The sequence below is a fragment of the Chelonia mydas genome, chromosome 1, assembly GCF_015237465.2.
Source record: "Chelonia mydas isolate rCheMyd1 chromosome 1, rCheMyd1.pri.v2, whole genome shotgun sequence".
In the NCBI taxonomy this organism is placed as follows: Eukaryota; Metazoa; Chordata; order Testudines; family Cheloniidae; genus Chelonia; species Chelonia mydas.
In genome coordinates, this window is record NC_057849.1 from 137,696,479 (window position 1) to 137,723,344 (window position 26,866).

Below are 26,866 nucleotides of genomic sequence, written 5' to 3' on the forward strand. Positions count from 1 at the left end.
AAACAGAAAGCAAAGGATAATTAGCTTGCCGAGCAGTCTTTTTTTTAATTTCCATTTTATACATTGAACGGTCTTCACAACAAACTAATGTAGTGGTGGTATTAGTACTGTATAATCAATTACTTAATGTATAACATATGTAATAAAGATACTAAGGAACCAACAATAGGAAACATTAAAAAGGAATACATTTAAGTATCATCCATAAATTAAGTCAGCAGTCAGTTGTGCTGCTGCCAATAAGTCACTGACAAATAAACTAATAAGCCACTTCTTCAAAATACTACTCTTTACAAATAAGTTATCACAATATGCAATACTATGAAACAAACTAGAATAGATGTACTGAACTGGAGGCATATGACATTATATATCCCTTGCATAATTTAAACATGCATTTTAAAAAACTGCACTTATAAGCCAACAAGTATTAAAGCTTTCTTTTTATGATGTCTACCTTGCTATTAAGAAGAGGGTGGGAGGGAAATAAAATATGAAAGTATCTGTCCTGTATGTCAAAAATTGAAGCATTTTTGCCCATTTAATTCTTTTGCACTTGACCCTAAGGCAGTGGTGCCCAAACTTCTCCTGTTGCACCACTCCTTACCAGTAACAGAATCTGTCCGTGCCCCCAGTCCATTAAAGCACAGTTGGCCCAACAGAGGAGCGCGGGCTGAAGGTGGAGCTGGGGACAGAACAGTGTGGGGGGGTGGAGGGGAAGCGGGTGGGGGGGAGGTGGCAGCGCACGGGGGGTTGAGGGAGCTGGGGCTAGAGGCAGATGTGGCCTGGGGGCAGAGATGGCAGAGCTAAACTGGAACAAGAGCACGGGATGGAGTGGAGCTGTGGGGCTGCAGCTGGGCTGGGGGCAGAGTGGAGCTCCCTCCCCCACTGCCCATGGGGGTTGGCCCAGGCCCCTCCACAAATGTTCCTCTGCACCCCTCTGGGGGGCATGCTCCACAGTTTGGGGACCTAAGGTAACAAATTTAATTATTTTTCCTCGAGGCCTTAAAGAGCAGGGCTATTGACTTTTATTTCTAAGAACGAAGTGGCAATTAAGAGGCATTGTAGCCCACTGCCTCTCAAGAATTAATCTATATTTAATGAGGGGTTTTTTATAATAGAAATCTTATCAGAATGCAACAATTTAATGGCAACACTCCACCAAGTACACAAAAGGACTTGAAGGGCTCCACTGGCCAATTAAGCAGATAAACTTCCAAGTGCGGACACTGTTGTATTCCTCAGTCTGCAGATAACTTCAGCCCCTCTGGAGATGCCATAGCTTTCAGAAGCAGTTACTGAGCAAAATTAACAAGGTCACAGTCAGTTTCATTACCGTTATTCAGAACTTTGCGGGCAGCAATAAAATCAACAAGAATCAAGTAAAGTCAAGAGCACATTATCAGAAGCAGATACAGGGAGCTTTATGGGAGGCTGCCGGGTTGGGAGAGGGGATGCTGGAGGAGTGACAAAGAACCTGTCCACCACCAAGCAGCAGCCAGAAGGCTGGGGCAAAGATAATAGAGTGGCTAACAACTATTGGGATGCTCTGGGGGTATGTGGGAAGGAAAGAATACATGCTCTCTCCTCTCTAGCAGCCTGATCAGGGCTGTGGAAGCTTTATAGTTATAAGAGACACCCACATGCCCAAGTCTTTATATAAAAGAGGGAGCCCTGTGAAGGGTTCAAGAACAAGATCCCCCTAGGAATAGCAGTACCCTCTCCACTAACAGGGGATAGGGTAGGATGGGCTTCTCAAGAGGGTTTAGCAGACACATCATCGTCTTTGAAATTCAACTGATTTGCAGTATTTAGAGGCTTATTTTCTGCTTTAATACAAAGAGGGAGTCAATGGAGCTTGGCAGCTCTTCTGACCTCAAGCATCAGTGCAGTTATGCATAGTTTTCTGCCCTCTGTTTCACGGATTCTAAAAACCTGGCTTTATACAGCAACTTTACACAACTCCAGTTGCACTTGTAGCCTGCAAATAAAGGGTCTACAAGTCTGCTAACAGTACTTGCAAGTCACCTGGAGTAAATTGACAAGGATGAAGATAGTCTAACCTGTCATAGTCTAGTGAGGCATACAATTTACCAGTGCTGCACCACTAGATCACACGCACCAGTTGCCTTTGTAAATTAAAGCCAGCAAGCGTGGGTTTTCACCACAGTTTCCTGCTTTCTGCATCTTCATTTGCTATCAGCAAAATCTAACTGTCTCAACTGCCGCTGCATTTTCAAGTACAGTTTGTTACACTGAAAGCATGGTTTGACTAGGTTTGACTAGGAATTCAATGTTTTTCTTAACTTCCATCTGCTTCCGAATGACATTTCTCAACACCAAAAGAAAGAGGAACAAATTTAGCACACACTGCCTGTATTACCCAGAAGTTCAGTGTCCAGACACATTTCATCTTTTGCAGACTCAGCACGAACATTAACAAAAAAACATTTTACAGATTAAAAATAGAAGTTCAATCAACTTCCCTTGCCACAGAATTCGCCTCCTCTTCTTTTCCTGTATCTCCTTTAAAAAAAAAAAATCTGTATCTGGAGGATATTAGGTATTAGAGCAGATACAGGGAGGGGATTTATTTGTATTTATTTGTTTGTATTTATACCTCTCCACCTGCGAAATCTGAGAGGCAAGAATCATAAAAGGATAAGAGATATTTCTTAAACACAATTAAAAATATCAGTTTCATGCGTCATTGTTTATAGTAACAGAAGTGAGTTGACTGCAGAATCTAAAATTAGGTCTTGAATGAGGAACACAAAGTATTTTCACACATATTTAGACAAACTTTTCCCACGTCACCTTTCACTAGACCAGATGTACATCTTGACAATAGACAAAAACATGGAAGTGGGAAAACGATATCTTAAGTACCTGTATAGTTGCTCCATTGAACTGAAGGTCATTTATGACAAATATGCCCCTCTACTCTCCCTATAAAACTTACACTTACAGCATTTGTTTTTGATGGCTGTTTTGTATGTTTTCAGTACATTTGGCTTGCAGATTCAAGAGCAGGAAATACCCTTCCTGTAACTTCATAGTGAAAGTACCTTGATGAATAAGGCTACTGAAGTTGTAAATATAACACCATCACCTGCTTTCCTTTCCCCTTTCTTTCTCACATCTGTCTTTTTATTCTCTCTCTCTTCATTAGAATATTCTCTTGTAATCTGTATTTTTAGTCTTCTCTTTTCTCTCACTCTATAGAGATGAAAACTTCATTCTGGTTACAGGTACTTCAAAAAGTACTTCCAGTGCCACCTGCTCTTACCCCCATATTCTGTTTTTAATTTCCTCCACCACTCTCCCCCAAACCATGATTTAATACATTTCATTCTCTTTACCTCCTAAGCATCCCTATACTCTTGACAATCTTCTACCCACTTCCAACTGCACTTCTGGAATCCACACATACTACTTAATTTTTATGATTTAAGCAAATTTGATTGCCTAATCCCCCAAGTTTTAGATATCTATAAAGTTCCTGATGAGCCTGGGATGCTCTCATAACCTTATTAAACAGCAAACCAATTCTAGGAAGAGCACATTTTCCATCATAATCCAGATCTTATCCCTCCAACCCAATCTACATGTTTATCTACCTCAGGACTGGTCTAAAATGTAATAACCAGAACTGCTCATCCTCCTCTTGCTCTAGACCAGCGTTTCTCATACGCAGCCACCAGGGCTGAATGAGGCCACCAGGGACTTCTCTTGCAGTCACAGCCTCCTAGGCAGTGATGGGGGATGGTAAAGCTGCGGCCCCCACCCCCAGGGCCGCCAGCAGTGGTTGGACCCTGCCCACCTTTGGAGACACAAAAGCTGGAGGAGCAGGCAGCCAGTGAGTTCCCCACCTTGCCAGGGCTGGTGGGGTCAGGATTCAGCCCTTGGGTAGTGGGTGGCAGGCTCCATTAAAAAAAAAAAAAAAAAGCTACCTTGCATATATGTATTCTGATGACATGCAATCTCCTTTGTACAGCAGACATATTGCTATTGTTGTGACCTTACAATAACTATTTTTTCTTTATAACAAAAAAAAATAGCACTAAACTAGTTTGTCAGTATTATGGCATGTACTGATCAAGGAGGTTTATGGGTAACAAATCCAAGATTTTCAGATAGTACTCATGCCTACAATCTCCAACCCTCCTATAAAGTCCAGTGCAGCAAATACCTCACTGAAACCATACCCCAATTTGCAGGCACAAGTAGGGTAGCTCCAACGCCCTTATACCAATGCTTGAGTTAAACAGGGGCTGTGCCTTTTCTGCAATCCTGTCACAGGTTTCATGGCCACCCAATCCATGTAATCACAGACTCAGTGCCCACACTACTACCCTTCCCATAGCTAAACCATGAAAACCTTCCATGATGGGCAATGTGCAACTGGCACTGAACCCACCTTCAATGCCTGCAGAGAGTGCAATTCTGTTTGCCTGCTCCTCATCCTTCTTTGGCACAAAAGAATAGCTGCAGTTCCCTGTATTAGAGGCCTGTCACAGCCCCTCCACTCACAGGTGAAATTTAACCTTTACACAGGTATATGAACATATATGTAAAACGTTTCACTGTGAAGAGCTACTATTTTCACCTCTGAGAGCAACTATTTTGATATTCTGAAGTAGGGTAGGATGCCACATACCAGAAACATCAAGACACACTGAAAAAGTAGTGATCATTTTGAACACAGCTCCAAAAAGCAAGTTACACCTACTTGATATTGTTGTGAACATCCTTAGGAATCCTCAGGAATTCAAGAGAGGCGCAGTGAACATGAGTGAGTATATGTATGTATGTGATTATTATATACGTGCATTAATTTTATTTGCCATGGTTATCATGCTTGACAAGCTTTCCCAACATGACTATGTCCATGCTGAATTGTAGTTCTATCAAGTTTAAGGAGAATTATGGATAAAACAAATAGAAGCAGCAGGTGAGGTTATGCACTTTTGAAATTCTCGCACAGTATTTTTTTTTTTTTTTTTTAAAGAATGTATGTCAGAAACTTTTTCCTATTACAGTTGTATCCAACTGGAATAGGGAAGGTTCCACAAAGGAAAAGCAAATTTTACTCTGTGTTCTGGTTGACTATGAGAAAGAGCACGTGTGTAATCTGGTTTTCAGTTCTTTTGAAAATAGCTTTATATGCTGATTAAGCAAAAACTGCAGTTTTATTGATACTGCATGTAATGTATATGTTTATATTGGCCTTAAGTTCTTTTTTATTGAGAAAAATGGTAAAATTTTGAGATCATTTGATTAGATGCACATGTTTGCGATCATTTAGAAAGTACAGGAGGTAACAAAACTTAGACACAGTAGAACCTCAGAGTTACGAACACCTCGGGAATGGAAGTTGTTCATAACTTTGAAATGTTTGTAACTCTGAACAAAACATTACGGTTGTTCTTTCAAAAGTTTGCAACTGAACATTGACTTAATACAGCTTTAAAAACTACTATGAAGAAGAAAAATGCTGCTTTCCCTTTATTTTTGAAGAGGTTTACATTTAACATTGCACTACTTTTGTGGGGGAGGGGGGTCTCTGCCGCTGCCTGATTGCTTACTTCCAGTTCCAAATGAGGTGTGTGGTTGACTGGTCAGTTTGTAACTCTGTTGTTCGTAACACTGAGGTCCTAATGTATTATAGGAGAATCTGGCAAGCAACCCCTACACTTAGGTTGTCTAACACTTTCCATTATAGAAGTCTTGCAACCCTTTTTCTGGGAAACTAACATTACCACTGTCTGCAACAGACCTCAAAAACATTTTCTTTTTTTTCCTTTTCTTGGGGGGGGAGGGGGGCGGGGAGGGGGGGCATTTTGAGAAGCTTTCAAAAAAGTTTAATAAAAAAAAACTTCCACAAAATAGTTTCTTCCTCCTTTAACCAGATGTAGAACTTCCTACCCACTACTCAAAAAATGACATTTTGACAAGGACTACAAGGAAAATATTCAACCCTGCATCAGTAACAGATGCTTTATATGTTTGAAGTCCAACATGCAATGGCTCTGCACAGCTAGAAACAGGTCCTTTATACCATTGGAAAGGGGACATTCTCTCAGACCCTTAAGGGCTGCAATATCAGACTTGAAAATCCCAATACTGGTGTCTAGAAAAGCTACTTTAGTAATTTATTCTGGTTATTATGCCTCCCTTGGACTCCTACAGAGCTAGGTTCATAGTAACTGTCGCCCCAAAGCTACATCAAGATCTGCAAACAAGGACCCCTGAACCAAGAAGACTCAGTATAGGCATATGGGTCCCCACTCGCAGGTCCCAGTACAAGATCATGGTGGATGCTCTTACGGGAGGAGGGGAACAAAGAAGAGCCTCCACACAAAATATTAAAGAACACTTGAAAACATTCCTAAAAATAGTATTTCTGCACCATATTTGGCACATTCTAGAAACGTGAACGGGAGTTGTGGTATAAAAATTTTAAAGACATTTGTTTGGAAAAAATCTGCATAACTCACTCATAGCTTCACTATTTGTGAATAACGCATCTACCCCAAGCTTATGCTGATAAAGCAGGGGTGGGCAAACTTTCTGGCCCGAGGGCCACATGTGGGTGGGGAAATTGTATGCAGGGCCATGAATGTAGGGCTGGGACACGGGTGCAGAAGGGGGTGCAGTGCAGTGTGCAGGACGGGGCTGAGGAAAGGGGGTTGGGGTGCAGAAGGGGTGCAGGTGCGGCAAGAGGCTATGGGCAAGGGGTTGGGGTGCAGAAGGGGTGCAGCGGGGGGGCTCAAGGCAGGGGGTTGGGGAACAGGAGGCATACAGGGTGTGGTCTCTGGCCTGGCACCACTTACCTCGAGCGGCTCCAGGGTGGCAGTAGGCATGCAGTGGGGCTAAGGCAGGCTCTGACCCCACGCCACTGCCGGAAGTGGCCAGCATATCCAGCAATGGCTCTTGGGGGTGAGGTGCGGCAGGTGGCTCCGCCTCGCGCTGCCCTCACCGGAGGGTGGGTACCACCCCCAAAGCTCCCATTGGCCATGGTTCCCTGTTCCTGGCCAGTGAAAGCTGAAGGGGGTTGGTTCCTGCAGGCAAGGGCAGTGCACGGAGCCCTCTGCTCCCCCAGGGGCTGCAGGGATGTGGTGCTGGCCGCTTCCGGGAGCGGTGTGGGGCCAGGGCAGGCAGGGAGGCTGCCTTAGCCCTGCTGTGCCATGGGGCTGGCAATCCTGCAGGCCGGATTGAAAGCCCTGATGGACCGCATCCAGCCCGTAGTTTGCCCTCTCCTGTGATAAAGCCTTTACATCACACCATAATGCACTCTAGATATCTATAAATAGATACTGTATATGAGAGAGAAGATATTACAAACAGCATGAGTCATACAAGGAACTGAGTTTTGGAGGACGGCTTTGTCCTAAAAGTTAATTTTGTTTTCAGACCATGGAGCTGCAATAACCACTGCAGAGCAGGAAAAAGGTTTGTCTATTTATTTATTTTAATGATATCGTAACTACACTAGATATCCACACAAATGCATTCTCTACTTTGTAATGCAACATGATTCAAAAAAATACTAATAGCAGCATGATATAAAAAGACTGCTTTTCAGTCAAACAACAATACAAGCTAGTAAGTACAATATACAAGAACTGTTTCACTTTGTACTCACTCTTACAAAGTTGTCAGGGAACAAACCTCTTCTGCCTTTGAGCTGTCCTTCCCACCAGCCTCCAGTCTCTTTCTTGATATTGGTGATTATGTCACCTACTGTGATTGTCAGCTCATCATCATGTTGAGCCTTGTAGTCAAATTCCACTATCGCCTCCACTAAAAAAGAAACAGCCACATGTTGCAGAGAGTTAGAGACAGTATTTATTTGCAGTCAGGTTGATTAAAGTTTTCATGGCTTCAGAGATAAAAAGAAAAAACCAGCCAACCAACCAACCAACCCGGTAACAGCTGCTCAGCAACAGGAATAGCGTCAGATTAACCTTGAAGACTTCATACAACAGCAGCATATAAGGGACAAGTGCTGGTGGGGGGAGATCGTTTGAGAAACCTTTTATGACTGGTTGACAGACAGCAATTTGAATCAGTTTATTTTATATTTATCTTTTAATTTAAAAAAAAAAATCAATTTGTGTCACTGCAGCAGTATCCATTCAGATGTAAGCATTACAAACTGGTGTCTACTTCTGGGAAAAGATTATGGTTTTTCTCCCTCTTACTTTATAAATACTTGCTTTATTTCAGTACTATTCTGAAATGGTGTTCAAATCCACACCATTCAAAACCATAGTCCTTTACTCAGTTTGCCAGGCACATCACTGCTACCCCCAGAAGCAATTATTAAAATTTCTGCATGATGCTAAATTTCTCTATAACAATCTCTCTATAAGCAAGATGTATTCAGAAATGCAGAGCTCAGCCTGGCAAAGCTTTGCTTTGTGCATATACTCTCTTACGATTTCACTGAGGAGGAAAAATTGATGTTCACTTGCAAAATGACAATGCATCAGAGAATGTGAAATTCAAATATTACTATTGCTCCAAAATGTCAACACACACACACACTTATTTGTTGCTGCTCCTATACCAGTATTTAATCATGCCAGGTAGTATGCCTTACTCTTTTCCCAGAAGAATAAAAGCTCCATAAACCCAACCCCAACCCCAGATTCTCATATTATATTACAAATACCTATGTCGATATCGTGTATATCTATATCTCCCACTGGAAGGGCCTAGGAAATTCATAATGGCAGGAATAAGCTCTATTAGAAATGGGTAAAGTTTCTCTGCCCACCCCCATACCATCCTAATCGAGCTCTTCCTCTATCAGTGTGGAATTGAGGCGTACAGTAAATTTTCTAAATATTTAGTATTTGACTTACTGTGGCAAAAAAAAATTTTTTTTTTAAAAGCCAATATCAGAGGCAAGCCGTGCAGAAGGAATTAATAACTTTTCTGTTACTAGCAAGATGATGCTCAATGGTGGAAGGAAATTTTTGTTTGTTTGCTTGTGTTTGTTTGTTTTTTGGCGCTCTAGAACAATTGTGGCATTTTCCTTCGGGTGCTGTTCTCACTTATTTTCACCTGAAACCACCCTCCGAACCAAAATTACTTTATTCTTATCTCTAGAGGCTCTCCCAGCAGCTACCAAAAAGAAGAGTGGATGCCAGAATCTCTGGAATAGCTGCATTTAGAAAGCCCCATCTCCTGTGATGGGAAATCATACTCTAAGGACATTCTGTAGAACGTTTACCCCCCCAATAGGTTGAAGCAGCAGGAACAGAAATACCCACATGCATCTCCTTTCTGTGCAGATAACTGTGTGTGCCATGTAAGACATCACGAGAGTGAATGCTCTCTTGGGGAATCACGGCAGCTGGCAAAGCTAAAGGAACATACACCATTAAACCAGGAACAGGGTGTTGTTGCCCCCTGCTGGAGGCCCTGCCACCTTGACACCACCACCCCCAGATGGCCTTTTGAAGAAAAGGAGGAGTGAGTTCATTCTTTCAAGAGCTGCCTAGAGAGGCCATCCAGGATGAGCTGCTAGCAGAACCCCGCAGGCTGGAGACGTTTTAAGCTGGCCTGCGAGCCACATCATGTGGCTTGGCCCCGCTCCGGCTAGGGCGCTGGGTCGCGGTTGAGCCGCATCGGCCCTGCTCCAGCGGGGGGCACAGGGTCGGGGCCGCACCACGCAGCTCCCGGAAGCCACGGCATGGCCCTGCTCTTGCTCCTACGCGCTCCAATGGGAGCTGCAGGGGCGGTGCCTGCGGATTTGGCAGCGTGCAGAGATGCCTGGCTGCGCCTCTGCATAAGAGTTGGAGAAGGGACATGCTACTGCTTTCGAGAGACGCTTGACGTAAGCGTCGCTCGGAGCCTGCATCCCCTGAGCCTCTCCCCAGGCCCCAACCCCCTGCCCCAGCCCTGATCCCCCTCCCGCTCTCCAAACCCCTCAATCCCAGCCCGGAGCACCCTCCTGCACTCCAAACTTCTCATCCTCAGCCCCACCCTAGAGTCCACACACCCCCACCCAGAACCTGTACCCCTTCCCGGGCACCTGCCCCAGCCCTGATCAACCTCCCACCCTCCCAACCCCTTGGTCCCAGCCCAGATCACCCTCCTACACCCCAAACTCCTCATCCTCACCCGCACCCCAACCCCAATGTTGTGAGCATTCATGACCCGCCATACAATTTCTATTCCCTGATGTGGCCCTTGGGGCAAAAAGTTTGCCCACCCCGATCAAGAAGGGCGATGAGCAAGCAGAATCCAATCAGGGCCCAGCAAGGGCCAACACCACCATGTTACTGAATGTTTCTTCCAGGAGCCAGTTCTAGGTGAAGTTGAGACGGGGAGGAAGAATGTCTCCAGTCTTAACCCAAGAAACCCAGCTTGGTCACAGGCCACACTCTGACCACAGCTTATTGTAGTTGGACCAGCGAAGAAGTGTTAAATTTAGATTATGAAATTTAAAGCCCAGGTGGCCATCTTGAGTTAAATATCAATTTACCATTGTAAAATGAAGGCTAGCGAAACCCCACTGGCCCAGACAAGACCGTGATACCACCACAGATAGTAAGACAATCCCAATAACATTCCACCTAACTTATAAAGGGATAGAACATTATATCGAACTAGGTTGGAAAGAGAGTATGGTTATTCCTCCCATCCCAAAGAAGTCACACACACACACACACACCCATTTTCTTGTTTCTTGGGCAATATTAACACAGACAGAGATATCACCTAGCTATAGCTAGAAGAGCCTGATTGCTTTTGGCCAAGGGCTAAAGGCCACAACACACCTTGAACTTCTGAATGTCCTGGAGACCTTTCATCAAAACATACTACAGTCTCATCTCACATTAGATAATTAAAGATTTCTAGTCCTACCAAGACTTAGACATCACAGCCACCATTTGGCATCATAATTCAGGCGGAGAGTTTGTCACAGAGGTCACGGATTCTGTGACTTTCTGTGACCTCCATGACTTCTGCAGCAGCCGGTACGTCTGGCTCAGGGACAGCTCAGGAAGCCCCTGCACCAAACGCAGGGCAGTCTCAGGCCCCCGCCCTGCAAAGTTTGGGTGTGGGAGGAGGCAGAGGGTTGGGGCACCGGACAGGGTGAAGTGGGCTCTGGGAACCGCGACCAGTGGGAGTTGCAGGGGCAGTGCCTGCAGGCGGAGGCAATGCGCCGAGCTGTGTGGCCACTCCTCCGCCTAGGACCTGATCCAGGGTGGATGTTGGTACTTCTGGGCACCCCCCTGGTAAGCGCCGCTCAGAGCCCACCTCACCCCGTCCAGTGCCCCAACCCCCTGGCTCCTCCCACACACAAACTCTGCTGAGGGGGATGGACAGCACTGGCTAGGGAGCCTGCGAGCCCCAACCCTCCCCACCAGCACCAGCGGGGTCCCAGGCTGCACACCGCCACCTCCCTCCCCCGCCCCGAAGCAGCCAGGCCGCCCTCCCCCAGGCAGCTCCCCCTCCCAAGTTTTATTCACTGATATTTTTAGTACAAGTCATGGACAGGTCACCGGCCGTAAATTTTTGTTTACTGCCCAGGAACTGTCTGTGACTTTTACTAAAAATACCTGTGACTAAAACATAGCTTTAATCATAATGGATCCAAAATACCCACAAGTGAGATCATGGGCATCATAAAGAAGCTAGAGATGGAATAAACCATTTTAATGCATAATGGTGAAGTTATCATGCTCCTTCTGCACTGGAGGCTAAAGTCTAAAGGACAATTCTGTTCATTGGATAGTTTGCATTTGGTTGCCCGCTTTGGTCCACCCGTGAGACCACAGATTATGAGAATGCCATTGCTAGCCTTCCGGGGAAACCATTAAGATAGGGAATTTATCAGTCGTGGCACCTTTTCAGGGATCTGGGAAGAAAGATCTGCTGGTGAGAACCTCTGGCCCCTGTTTGGGAACCACAAAACAAAAGAAACGTACACACAGAGACCAACAATACAGCGCCGAGGCCATAAGGGGCCCACTGCCTGTAAAACAAATAGCAAGACCTGTAGCATACGTGAGATGAAGTCCAATACCACTTCTTATAAAGAATTTACTTTCAATCAGAGCTTGAATCAGACACCTAACTAAGGGTCCTACCAATTTTCCATATTGTTCATAGATGCACATATCCCCTTGTGGTGGGCTGAGTGGTCTGTTAGTTGGGAAGCATATCCATGCTGCAGCCCTGGCGAGGGTGACTTCAGGGTTTAAAGAGGCAAGTCACTATTGTAGGCCTTAAATAATTTTTTCACTCTTTGGTCCAGGCAATGAGGGCAGGAGCTTGTGTGGCCCAAATCTTTCTTTTAAAAAAGCCTACTTCTGTAATATGGCCCAACTGCCTCCAGGTCTGACAGCTTGTGAAGTCCCTTTGGTAGGTGTCACATCCTTCTGCTCTCTTCCAAGGAAACCTATTAGCCTCTATCCTCATCTTGCTGAAAGTGAAGTATGTAACTCTGTCATAGCCACCCCCCACCCTGCAGTTCTTGAGGTGGACAGGCCTCCTCTCAGTTGCTATGAATGAACCTTTCCAAAACCGGAAGCGGGGGGGAGGAGAGGAGAGAAGAGAGACAGGAAGAGTAGGAACTCTAGGCTCACTCCCAGTACTGACTCTTCAAATTACACTGCCTTCCCATTCCCTGGCTGCTGCAAGAAGAAGAGTGAAAGAAACGGATCAACACCATACAACTCTCCTAGTCTTTATTTTGAATCCTCTTTCTCCATAAATAATTCTAGTCCTTGCCTCTGACGCTGCGCCCAAGGAGCAGTGTAAAATTGATATGACTTCATTTTATTCTGAATAGCACCACTAAAATTGACCATACTGCTGTTAATTGGACTTTGCAGCTGCTTGGGGAAGCTATAAGCTGCTGCAGAGGAACTGGAACATATATCTTTGCAACCATAAGTGCGAGAAACCATTTTTTGAAACGGAAGTTAAATTTAATTAAACACAGATGTGTCCTCCCCAGGAAACTTCCTGCTCACTGATACTTCTTAAATTCTGCACCCTATCAGGAAATTCCAAAGTTATTTTTTAAGTGTGTGTGACTTGATGATGGTATACAGAACAGCAGCTGGCACAGAAAGGGTGAAATTTCACAGAAACTGGATAATTGCAAGCATTTTTCAAAAAAAGCTAAGAAATCCACAGCTCTGGAGGGTGGCAAATAGGGTAAATCGAAGGAATGTGAAAATCATTGAAAAATAACATTTTGAAAAAAAGACATCCAAGTTCCCATGTATCAAAAATAGCACATAAAAGCCTAACCCTGCTTTATAATTTATAGGACTGAGTTTCAGTTATTAAATCAAGTTCATTTTTAAAAGCATACTAAAGGATTTGCACATCCATATTTCAAAACATATTTTGAATAATACATTCTGCCAACTTTTTTTTTTTTTTGTGGGGGGGGGGGGCGGGGGGCGCGATTTTGGCCTAGATCCTCTCAGGTATTTAGGTGCTGTGAAAGTAGAATGAATTATATTGAAATTATAATTCATTAAAGAAATGCTGCTTGAAGGGTTTGTTGAAATATAGTTGTCAGGAAGAGAAACATTAAGGAGTGTGAGACAATGGGTCCTCAAACTAATTAACTTGGAGCTCCTACTGAGCTAGGAGATTGGTAAAAGTTAGTATGCAAATAAGATATGTATGTATATTTGTCAGTTTCTGCTTCCTTTTGTCTCCTATGTTAAATTGGCTTTCCCTTATCTGTTTAAATAAGTTAGCTTGAGCTTTGCAGGAGGCTCACATATCTGGGTGCATTGGCAAAGCGCTTTGCTAAGAAACAGAGTGGTCTAACAAATTCAGTGAGTCTTGAATCTGACTTTGACAATTTGGAGGTCCCACCGAGATGGCAACCGTCTTCACTGGGGCCGTGTGACTCCTGACTGTTCTTAGGACAGCCGTGGCAAGCCGGCACCTGGGCATTTGGCCCAGCGGTCCTCTGCCAGAACGGAAGGTCCTCCGCCAGAACTTGCATGACCACAGTGAAGTCTACGCCATCGAACCTGTTGGTTCCCACTCTGTTCTGGTAGGGATCCCAGGATCTGACATCAGAAATCTGGTCAGGTAATTATTTTTGTGTTTTGTCCAGACTGAGGACTGTCTTGTCTCTGTGTCTATCCGTCCTCCCTGTGGTGTGTTTGAGTCTGGGTGCCGTCTCCGTCCGGGGATCGGCTGACCAAAGGGTTCCTGTCCCCACGGTCTGAGTGAGTGAAATCTGGACAATCGCAGCCGCATCGTGCCTTGGGTAAAACCCTTGGTGTGAAAGCAAGGGCGATTGAGGCAGTAGTCTGTGGGCTCCTTTTGTGTGTTGCACCGGGCATCGCTCTGATGAACCCGACTTTCTTTCTTGTGTGATTGGTGTGTAAAGTCCTCCTGTATGGGTAACCAGACGTCTAATTTGGGACAGTTCTCTAAAGGAACACCGGCTCATTTTATGTATTTTAGGAAGGGTCCGGACTCCTGTAAATTTCTGGAAAAATGGTCTAGGCTAACTCAGGAGAATCCCAAAATTCAGTGGCCACTGTTAGGATCTTGGGACAAAGACCGAGTAGACGTCTTAAAAGACAAACTCGGCCAACCTAAAACTAAATTGGCAAAAGGCGAGGTTGATTGTTTCATGCAGTGGTGGGAAGAGGCAAATCATAGGTGGACAGAATCAAAACTTGCCTCTCTCAAAGATTCAAATGATAACTTAAAAGCTTTATTAGAAGCCTCCTCTCCCGCTGCCAGACCGAGCGCTCCCCTTTATCCTGTTCTCCGAGAAAACCAGGATCGATCCCATCCCCCTTCATACTCCCATCTCATTGTGGGAAAGGAAGAGGAAAACCCCTTGTTAAATTCTGGGGATGACGATGAGGAAGATGTATTAATTGGCCTGGCATCCTTGCATCGGATCAATAGGCAGTCACAACAACTCCCAGGGGTCTCCAGTTCAGACCAGCCCGGATCGTCCAACACCACCCAGGCCCATTCCTCCGGTACCACTCAGACCCGTAAAGAAAAACCCCCCGTTCCCCCAAAACCCTCCAGTCTGCCTGACTCCTCTGTTTTTCCCCATGCATACGAAGATAGCCTGGATACTGATTGGGCTGAACGCTTACGCTCTGGCTCTAAACCTATCCAGGCTCCCCTCCGAATCCTGCATGCTGGGGGCCAACAAGAGGGTCCCACTTGGAGCTATAAACCCTGGACTCGTACAGAGCTCCTTTCAATTGTAAAAGGCTTTCCAAAGCCCCTGGAAAATCCTACCACATTTGCAGAGGAATTTTTGTTAGTGTGCGACACCTATGAACCCTCTGAGGCAGACCTCCTGCAGCTGTGCAGGCTACTGGTAACCCCTAGTGAGCACGAAAAATGGCTCACAGCAGCCAACTGGCCCATCAGTTAGCGCCACTCAACTTTACCAGACACCGGTCCTGACGCTGAATACCGGAAAAAGTGTAAAGACCGAGCTAAAAACCTACATGAGGCCATCCCTTGAGTATGGACTCCAAAAACAAACTGGACAGCCATACATTGCTGTAAACAGCGACAGGGAGAAAGTCCGGGTGACTATCGCACCCGACTAACTGATGTTTTTCTGCAACATTCTGGTATACAGCAACCGAGTGAAAATGGGAAGGGTGCCCTGGCTCATGCATTTGTTAATGGCCTCCTACCTGCTATTGGCAGTATGCTAAAGCGAGTAAGTGTTGTGTGGGAAACTGAAACCATGGATAAATTGCAATCAGTGGCAGAACACTACCATTGCACTCTAAAGGGAAAGGAGGAACAATCTTTCCAAAAGTTAATGGCCCTGCAAATACAGCACTATTCAGGGCAAGGTAAACAGTACCGGGGAGGGGGACGTGGTTACGGGAGGGGCCGTGGATCTGGATTTTCAGGTTTTGGGGTTGTTTGTAATTACTGTAAACAACCCGGACACTGGAAAAACGAGTGTCCGCGCTGGCCTAATAGCTCTGTAAACAACCAGCTAGACCCCCTGTCGGCACAGCCCGACAGTCCCCAGACTTACTTTGTCCCACAGCAATGACAGAACACCAGGGAACCTCAGGAAATTTTAGCTCCTTTACTACCTCTCCTCTGCCCACCCTACCAGGTATGAACTTTTACTACTATCAGCTTCATATATCACCATAAAGCGTTGTTCTCAGTTAAACCCTGCCACTCTCCTTCCTTTGTCTAATGACGGTGATCCCCATGACTGCCTTGCAACTGTCTCTGCTGTCACCGTCCCGCGCTCTGACCTTTCTGACGTCCCTCTCCCTAACTCTGACCTTGTTTTATTTACTGATGGTTCCTGTTTTTGAGACGACCAAGGTCATCTCCTTGCAGGATACGCTGTAGTTTCACTCTCTGAAACCCTGGAAGCTGCGCCTTTACCTTCTGTAACCTCAGCACAAGTCGCTGAATTAGTTGCCCTCACCCGTGCCTGCTTTTTGGCGGAGGGACGCTCCGCCACCATTTACACTGACTCCCGCTACGCTTTTGGGGTTGTACACGACTTTGGTACCCTCTGGCAAACTCGGGGTTTCCTTACCTCTGCCAGTACCCCTATTAAAAATGGGCCCTACATCGCTGCCCTCCTGTATGCAGTTTTACTTCCGTCTGCCCTAGTTATTGTTAAGTGCCCTGGCCACTCAATGGCGGATACTGATGTTGCTAAGGGTAACGCATTTGCTGACGCCTCTGCTAAACATGCTGCTGCCATAGAACCTTTCCCAGATGCATTTCTAGGTTCCCTTTCTGTTTCTATACCGCCGCTGTCCCTCACTGAGCTCACCCTGCTCCAAGAGTCTGCCCCAGAAACCGAGAAAGAATCCTGGGTTGCCCAAGGTTGCTCTCTACATCCCGATTCTCTTTGGCGCTTGCCTACTGGCACCTTTGTAGCCCCCTTTTCACTCTACCTGTCTCTGGCCGCCCTACACGGTGTTTCGCATGTCGGAAAGGAGGGGATGGTCTCTGCTGTAACTAAGACAGGACAGTGGGCCCCCCATTTTAGCTCTTTTGCAGCCCACCACTGTGCAGCCTGTACCATTTGCCAAAGCCATAATATTGGTAAACCTGTAAAAGTGGCCCCGGCGTTCCGGGGCCTGCCTCAAGCACCATTTTTGCATTGGCAACTTGATTTTGTACAAATGCCTAAGTGTCAACAATATGAATTTATATTGGTTATGGTATGTTTATTCTCTGGTTGGATTGAAGCCTTTCCTTGTCGCAAGGCTGACTCATTGTCTGTTGCCAAATGTTTCTTAAATCATATTATGCCTGCCAAGGGAATTCCTGCTACTCTGTCCAGTGATCGGGATACACATTTTACTGGACAACTTGTTCAACACCTGGACCGTATATTGCATATCAAACACCTGTTGCACTGTCCCTACCACCCACAGAGTGCAGGTACAGTTGAAAGACGAAATGGTGTACTTAAGAATAAGCTTGCTAAAATTTGTGACTCTACAGGATTAAGCTGGCCAGTAGCCCTACCATTAGCCCTTATGGACATGAGATCCACTCCATCTCAAAGGCATAAATTTAGTCCCTTTGAAATTGTTATGGGACGCCCTATGCAAGCTATGACTACCATTACTCCCGTTCCAGGAGTGAACTTGACTCACAGTGCGCTCCTTCAGTATTGCAAGGGACTAATGCAAGCTGTAAGTCACTTCCATTCACAGGTTCAAGGCGCCTGGCCCACGGAACCCATCTCCGACGCTTGCCACAACCTCGAGCCAGGTGATTGGGTCTACGTACGGCGCCATCATCGAAAGCACGCCTCGGAGCCCCGGTGGAAAGGTCCTCATCAGGTACTGCTTACTACACAGACGGCTGTTAAACTATCTGGCATCGCAGCGTGGATACATGCTTCACAGTGTAAGAAGGCACCATCTCCAGAGAACCAATCTTCAACTCAGGACAACGCAGAGTCAATTTTGACTCCAGAAGAAGATGTAGAGGAACAGTCTGCAATACCTTACAATCTACGCTCTCGTAAGGGTTGCCAGAAGCAGACGACGAACAAAAAAAAGCAGTAGCGAGCCTAGCGCCTACTGCCTGGTGGGTGTAAAACCGTGACTGCAGTTCCCTCAGTTGAGGTTGTCAGAACCAGAAGAGCCTTGCCTCCAACATGCGCCTCTGCCTGTTCCTCGGCTGCTGGTATCTTACGGTCTGGGGAGACCACGATGACAATTCTTTTATCCAGCAGCAGATGTGGATAGCTCAGACCCTTAATATTTCTAATTGCTGGGTCTGCAGCCACATCCCAGCCCACTCTCAAACTGGTGTTCCTGTCCTGGCTATCCCACTCAAGTCCCCAGACCTCACTGGAGGGCCTCGTCCATTTAACAAAATATGGAACAGCAATGACACTTGGGAAGCGGTGGGAATAAATGCATCTAAATGGATAAGTGTGGTGGAGGGAAAAGGTCATTGGTGTTGGGTGTGTAATGGGACAGGGCTGGATCTGGGGAAAAGCCGTTGCCTTCAGCATATTGTGGCCAATGGTGTATGGGATTATTCAAACAAAACTAAAAAGTGGCGGGCCAGGTATAGAGATATGAATTTTTTCTCAACCTGGGATCAAACAGAGAAATCAATCTCATGTTCCCCCTACAGTAACCTTAGTGAAAACAATACAATCTTTCAATGTCATGCAAATAACACCACTCCTCGTAAGTAGAATTACCCTGTACCCTTTGGGGGATACTCCTCCTCCTTTGCAAACACCTATATGACAAATGAGTGCAACCGACCCTTCCCGGCCTTAATAGGCCATCGCTGGGTGTGTGGGACCAGAGCTTATACCGCACTACCAGCTAATTGGTCAGGAATCTGTTATCCCGCCCAACTCTTCCCACAATTCTGAGTGCTAGGAACCTTACCTCGAAAACGCCTCCGCAATTTCAGGCGAAAAAGAAGGGACTTAACAGATGCCCAATGGTATGTAAATAACATAAGCCCCTTAACCTGGGAAGAGGCCATTGGTGGTTCCTTAATACCATTAGGGGGAGTAATACACCATGCAAAAAGGCTCCTAAGGTTACAAGCAGTAGTTGAAATAATGGCAAATGAAACCGGAGAAAGTTTAAGAGCCCTGGCCAAAGAAACAGGAGCAATCCGACAGATGGCCCTCCAAAACCGTCAGGCATTGAACATAGTGCTGGCGACAAAAGGAGGGACTTGTGCTCTCATTGGAAAAGACTGCTATGTGTATGTACCAGACAACACCAATGAGGTAACAGATCGTGCTAGCCACTTAGAACACATCGCATATCTTCCCCACGAAGAGCCAAGTTCTTTATGGAAGTGGCTAAGTAACCTTTTCAATTTCTCTGGCATAGGAAACTGGTTGTTTCAAAAAGAGCCCTAACTCTCCTGTTTGGAATCCTAATAATTTTTGTATGTTTTCAGTTACTTTCCTGTTGTATCCAAAATTGTGTCAGGCATGCTACACAGATAGCTGCCCCAAACCAGAGTGCTAATTTGATGATTTTAAATATCACTGATGAACAAAGAGATAAAGAACGATTGATATGTGGAACCCAGTAATTGTTGGTCATTGTGTAGCTTGACCAAAAGGAGGGATTGTGAAAGTAGAATGAATTATATTGAAATTATAATTCATTAAAGAAATGCTGCTTGAAGGGTTTGTTGAAATATAGTTGTCAGGAAGAGAAACATTAAGGAGTGTGAGACAATGGGTCCTCAAACTAATTAACTTAGAGCTCCTACTGAGCTAGGAGATTGGCAAACGTTAGTATGCAAATAAGATATGTGTGTATACTTGTCAGTTTCTGCTTCCTTTTGTCTCCTATGTTAAATTGGCTTTCCCTTACCTGTTTAAATAAGTTAGCTTGAGCTTTTGCAGGAGGCTCACATATCTGGGTGCATTGGCAAAGCGCTTTGCTAAGAAACAGAGTGGTCTAACAAATTCAGTAAGGCTTGAATCTGACTTTGACAGTGCCTAACTTTCGTTGATTTCAAATGGAGATCTGCTGTGCTAGATCTCTCTGGAACAGATACTTGCATCCTAAATTGCACAGTGCTTTAGAGAGGAGAAAAGCATCTCATGGACAATGAGATCAAAGTAATTTCACTTGTAAGCTCTGCTTATGCATTAATAGCCTACACCTGCTCCCACTGAAGGCAAGAGGAAAACTCTCAGTGACACCAGGGAGCACAGGATCTAGCCCTAGATCACTGGACTACTTAACTTTTTTCAGCAACTTTTACTTCAAAACAATGTACATGATGCCTCAATAATGTCAAACACATATCTCTAACCCTGACAAGTTAACCATTTTTTCCTCCAACATGCAATGTACACTCTCCTTAGCAGTCCTTCCCTGACATGAGGAGACTAAATCCAGCACCAAAGCAATTCAAGCTATTTTGATCTGAAAACTGAATGTTCGTTCCTATGCCAACATGATCAACTATGCATGACATTATACAACTGTCAATCTAAATTGTAACAAAAATCCCATGAGACAGAATCAAAAGCAATTATCAACTTCCCTGTTAGAGACTGACACAGTGAACTCACTACTACAGGTTTCAGAGTAGCAGCTGTATTAGTCTGTATTCGCAAAAAGAAAAGGAGGACTTGTGGCACCTTAGAGACTAACCAATTTATTTGAGCATAAGCTTTCGTGAGCTACAGCTCACCGAAGAAGTGAGCTGTAGCTCACGAAAGCTTATGCTCAAATAAATTGGTTAGTCTCTAAGGTGCCACAAGTACTCCTTTTCTTTTTACTGTAAGGAGAGTGATCACATAAGATGAGCTATTACCAACGAGGGGGGGGGGAGGGGGTGACCTTTTGTAGTGATAATCAAGGTGGGCCATTTCCAGCAGTTGACAAGAACTTCTGAGGAACAGTGGGGGGGGAGGAATAAACATGAGGAAATAGTTTTACTTTGCGTAATGACCCATCCTCTCCCAGTCTCTATTCAAGCCTAAGTTAATTGTATCCAGTTTGCAAATTAATTCCAATTCAGCAGTCTCTCGTTGGAGTCTGGTTTTGAAGGTTTTTTGTTGAAGAATTGCCACTTTTAGGCCTGTAATCGAGTGACCAGAGAGACTGAAGTGTTCCCCGACTGGTTTTTGAATGTTGTAATTCTTGACGTCTGATTTGTGTCCATTTATTCTTTTACGTACAGACTGTCCAGTCTGATCAATGTACATGGCAGAGGGGCATTGCTGGCATATGATGGCATATGTCACATTGGTAGATGTGCAGGTGAACGAGCCTCTGATAGTGTGGCTGATGTGATTAGGCTATGATGGTGTCCCCTGAATAGATATGTGGACACAGTTGGCAATGGGCTTTGTTGCAAGGATAGGTTCCTGGGTTAGTGGTTCTGTTGTGTGGTTCCTGGTGAGTATTTGCTTCAGGTTGGGGGCTGTCTGTAAGCAAGGACTGGCCTGTCTCCCAAGATCTGTGAGAGTGATGGGTCATCCTTCAGGATAGGTTGTAGATCCTTGATGATGCGTTGGAGAGGTTTTAGTTGGGGGCTGAAGGTGATGGCTAGTGGCATTCTGTTATTTTCTTTGTTGGGCCTGTCCTGTAGTAGGTGACTTCTGGGACTACTACAGTATCAGGGACAGAGGTTTTGGGTTTTTTTTTTTTTATTTGCTACTTTGGGTTTATGAAACAAAATTTTAAATGCCTATTATATGCACCAGGAGTCTTTCACATATATTTAAAATACATTTTGCTGAAGAATGTGGAGTGACAGAAGACAGAGTTGATTAAATTATTGCCATCACATCTACACCTCCCTCTCCCCCCCGCAACCTCCAGCTATTTACAGGAACTTGAGAGAACAGACCTTTTTTTGGTAATTACACAACAATTTTCCCTCATTGGTTATGGCTACTTACTAGTTCCTGTCCCTATTTATTGCCATTATTGAACAGAAACAACCCCCCCCCAAAAAGACCTAGTCAGAGTAAAAGGAACTTTAACAACTTGACAAAAATTCAGAGAAGCGATGACAATCAGAGTTATTGCTACCTTAACCCACACCACCGTGTCTTATCAAGAATATCACAGATTGTTACTCTATAGCAAGAACTATGTTAATTAATATCACCAACTTTCTGGAGATGTCTGAAGTGTCTACGCACAATAGAAGTGTTATTAAAGTCTTTGCCACTATTCCACGGAAGTAACAGAAGCCATATGGTCATACAACCTTCTGTTCTAACATGATTTCTCACACCTCAATTATTGTCACCTGAAACTAGAGTGTGCAGTTAATGTGGCAATCAAAAGGTTTAGAGTTTCTCTATGACAAGCAGGAAACTTAAAGTTCCATCTGTACAGCACGTAGGTTTCATGTAAATTGATAAACCATACGCTGTACAATATAACCAGAAAATCAGAACTGAAAGAGGGCAATAATGGCTTTCAAAATCTCAAACTAAAACTTAAAGATAACATTTGAGTTACATAAATCCAGGGGGGAAAAATTAGCTGTAATTTGTATTTTTGTAACTAATCACAACAATGAAATTATTAGCATGGAATTAAAAATTTGGAGCAGAAATAATAGCAATTTTCACCATTCTGCTTTTCATGTAACATTACCTATAAATCTCAGTAAGAGGACAATGATTCTTCCGGGATTTGTATTTTTTAAATATTAAGTAATTTTTACTAGTTATCATGGACTGTTCAATTATTTAAAAATCAATTGCCTTGAATATGTATTTTTGGTACACAATATTTCTATTATAGCATGGTTAAAAACAGAAACTTCATTTATGCAGTTGCACGGTAGTTAATAATCTGTCAACATTTTACAATAAATACAGTTTATAAGTGGTTTTCAATCTGGCCATAAAAATTCAATCTGCATTGAAACTTGTTAGATAAGGTCCTAATACAGAGATGAATATTTTTTTTAAATAAACAGAACTTGCTTTCATCATGAATTAAAAAAAAAATACTGTAAATAAATATTTTAAACATAAAAGGGATATTACACTGCATGCTAATGATCATCAAGTTAAACTGATGTCACGTGGTATGGAAGAAGGTTGTTGAAAAGCATCTGCCTGGAATGGTTAAAGTTTGAGATTGTAAGGGGGCTAGTGCACGTTGCTCCAATTGAAGACAAGTCGAGGGAAGCTAAGCCATGTTGGTGTGGACATATCCAGTGGAGATCAGAGAGCTTTGTCGGAAGCATGGCTCTTGCAATGACTGTTTTTGGAACAATTTGCATGGTGGGGGTGCCAAGAGCCACTGAACCAAAGTTTAAACGCTGTATATAATGGAAACCACTTCAAGACAGGAGATGCGGCAGCAGCCGCAGTTCCAGCACCTATGACGAAAGCTGACTATGAGGGAAACCTATGCAAGACCTGGTACGTGGATGGATATTGGCAGACTTCAGGGAGATCAACCTGCATGACAGCCTGAATCATGAGTTTTGGAAGACGGCTATAGAAGTCACTGACCCCAAATAGGCAAGCAACAAGAAAGACAACAACTCTAAATAATTATTTATAGTACCTATAGTGGGGCGGACTGGCCGCCCACAGACCCGGAGGGGGAGGAGCCCTCATTGAACCCTGGTGGGCGGAGCCATGCCACACTCAATCCTCCTCCTGGAAGTCAGTGGGTGGGGCTGGAAGTACAAAAGCTGTGCCGCAGAACTCAGTGAGGAGGCAGCTGCCACCCGAGGAGCCAGATGCCTCCTGTGAGCTCCCTGTGAGGCCAGCTCAGTCCCACCTCCCCTGTTTCTCCCCCCGCTGCAGGAAGTTCTGCAAACTCCCGCCCCATTTACTGCACCCATCACTCCTCAGCTGCAGGGGGAGGGATCCCTGTGCAGGGAGCTGCTCCCCCATCTATCCATGCATCCAGACCCCCTCATACCCAGACCCTGCTACTGAGCCTCACCCCCTCACACTCAGAACCCCATTTGATGAATCCCACTCGCCCTGCACCACCCCAACGAGCCACCTGTACCCAGATCCCCACCCTGCTGAGCCCCAACCAGCTACACCTGGTTCCCCACCCCACTGAGCCACACTCCCCCAGCATCTGCCCCCCCCACCCAGATTCCCTGCCGAGCTTTATTCCTCCCACACCCAGACACCCCACGCCCCACTGAGCCCCAACCACCTTCACCTGGACCCCCCCTGCAGAGACCCATTATTGTTGCACCCAGACCACCACTCCCCCAAAACCCCTCTGCATCCAGATCCCCCCTGTACCCGGATCCCCCACTGAGCCGCCCACACCCAGGTTGCCCCACACAGAACCCTTTCAACTCACACCTGGATCCCCCACACACTAAGCCCCTCCACACTTGGATCCTGCCTTGCTAAGCCTGCCTGCCCACCCACAACTGGTGCATCTTGCACGGAGGGGCAAGGCCCTGGGGTGTTTCTGGGGCAGGCCCAGTCCTTCCACTGTGTCAGGGTTAGGTGCAGCCTCACTGCTGAGTCTTTGTCGTGGTGGGGGGCTGCACAGTGATCTCCTACTTCTGTGCAGCCACTGGCCTGTGCTCCCGAATGCCATCCTGGAGCCTCTACATTTATTTGACAAATAAAATTTGCAGAATTTTGCAGAATATTAAAATACTGTATGCAGAATTTTTAATATTTTGGCACAGAATGTCCTCAGGAGTATACTATGAGTAGTCCCATTGACTTCAGCAAAGAGAGAGATTAGGTGAAGAGCTGGTTGGGAATTTTCTAATGGAACAATTGCAATTTCCACAAAATCAAAATTTTCCCTCCAATTTTTTTTTATTTTCTGTCAATAAATTTGAAATGAAATATTTTGTTTCAGGTCAGTTCAATGCCATTTCAGGACAAAAACAAAATGTTGAAGTGTTGGAGTTTCCCACAGGATGGAAATTCAGAATTATGTGTTGCTCTGTTACTTGATTTCCTTTGGGACTACTCACAATAATAAGCATTACACCTGGTAGTAAATATTTGCATGATTCAGCTCCAAAAGAAATAAAAATTAACAATAAACCTACATTACTGTACATCCTATAAGTGTAGCTGCCTTCCTAATGTAAGGATCTTCTGCTACCATTGTGCTTTCATATTTTAGTTTTAAGGATACTGAACTTGGGGAATGACAAAGGTCACAATCCTTATTAACCTGAATACATCTATTACATGGGAAGGCAAGCAGTCTCTATCCTAACCATATGAGTCATGATGCGCACTGGTTGTTTTACATTATATTCACCAACCAAAAAATTGAAGATGTCTTCACAATTTATGCTGATATTAATGATCTTTGATGGTTATTCATACAAGACCTCACCGATTATATAGATAGGCTATAAATTTCTCTCTCTTGAAAAGGAGTTCTACTCCTGGGAGAATTCTGTGCCATTGCACATGCGCAAAATTCATGTCCCCTGCAGATTTCTTTGCTTCCCCGCAGAAAAGTGACTTCTGACAGGGCAGCCACAAGAGTGGTCATGCGCCCTCCCCCGCAGCACAGGCACGTCGTTTCAGCCACCTGGAGCAGCCAGTGGAGAGGTAAAATCACTGCGGGGGATAGAGACAGGCCTGGGGACACCTCAGCCAGAGGCTCCTACCCTGCACTGCGCTGAGCTGCTAGTCCCAGCTAGGCTAGGGGCAGGGAAGGGTGGGACTTTCTCTTCCCCTGCAAGGAGTGGCTGGGACTGGGTCAAACCCACCCCAGAAACCTCCTCAGCTGTGCATCACCCCTCCCCTGCTCCCCAGCCACAGGTGGGAGGAGTCACTACAGGGAGTTGTTCCCCCATCTGCCCAACCCACAGGCATCCGGACCCCCCCCCATACCCAGGCCCTCTCCAGCCAACCCCACCAAACCTCACCCCTTGCATCCGGAGCCTCCATGCACCCAGACCACCCCACCAAACTCCACTCCCCTTGCACCTGGATCCGCTCACTGAGCCCCCCACACTCAGACCTTCTGCTGAGCCCCAACCATCTTCACCTGGACCCCCTTGAAGAGTCCCATTCCCCCTACACCCACCCCAATGAGCCCCTGTGCATCCAGAGCTCCACGCAGCCGGACTCCCTCACCGAGCAACCTGCACCCAGATTGCACCACACAGAATCCTCTCACCCCACACCTGGATCCCCCCGGATTAAGCCCCTCCACACTTAAATCCTGCTGGGCTGAGTCTGCTTGCCCTATACGTGGATCGGGGGGTCAGGGCCGGGCGTGCAAGACTCTGTCCCTCTTGCTTGTTATCTTGGTGTACCTGGCACGGAGGGGCAAGATCCCAGAGTATTTCTGGGGCAGTCCTGGCCCTTGCGCTGTGTCAAGGTTGGGTGCAGCTTCACCGCCGAGTCCATGTCCCAGGAGGGAGCAGGCTGCAGGGTGGCCTCTCACCTCTGTGTAGCCAGTGGCCTGTACTCCCCATTGCCATGCTGGAGCCTCCACATTTACAAATAAAATACACAGAATTTTGAAAAATTTTAACTTATGTGCAGAATTTTTATTTTTTGGCACAGAATTCCCTCAGAAGTAGAGTTCTGAAGGGGGATCCCACCAGAGAGACTTATGTGAAGATAATGATCCTCTACTCTAGCAGTACTATAGAAGAGACTTGGGGAAAACTGAAATATAAGTGTTGTGGGGGGAGAAGAAAATCTGTACAAAGATTTATCTGAATGATAGAAAAAATATTAGTACAGAACCATTTCAACTGTATAATGCCTGTAAAAATCTGGGACTGCCTAAATTTTTTAAACTAAGGGCTGTATGAAAGTTGACAGGTGCAGAGGAACACACAGCTCAGGAGAAGACTTCCCTTAGAGGTGAATTTATTAAAAGGGGAACTCTATATCCTAGTAGAAAAAGGATAGGGAAGT

At 45.2% G+C, this 26,866-nt stretch overlaps 1 protein-coding gene across 9 annotated transcripts in view; it reads right to left on the reverse strand.

Moving 5' to 3' along the window:
* Nucleotides 1–26,866, reverse strand: part of SH3KBP1 (SH3 domain containing kinase binding protein 1) — a 352,898-nt gene that overhangs the window by 289,787 nt on the left and 36,245 nt on the right. For 6 of the 9 annotated variants that reach the window (XM_043537957.1, XM_037901491.2, XM_043537958.1 and 3 more), the window contains exon 2: nt 7,649–7,806. In XM_043537957.1, the coding sequence (XP_043393892.1) occupies nt 7,649–7,806 (158 nt within the window). Of the gene's footprint in view, nt 1–2,889; nt 2,921–7,648; nt 7,873–7,924; nt 7,945–26,866 lie in introns of those variants that run through there. The other 3 variants (XM_043537961.1, XM_037901495.2, XM_043537960.1) reach the window with 3 other exon arrangements.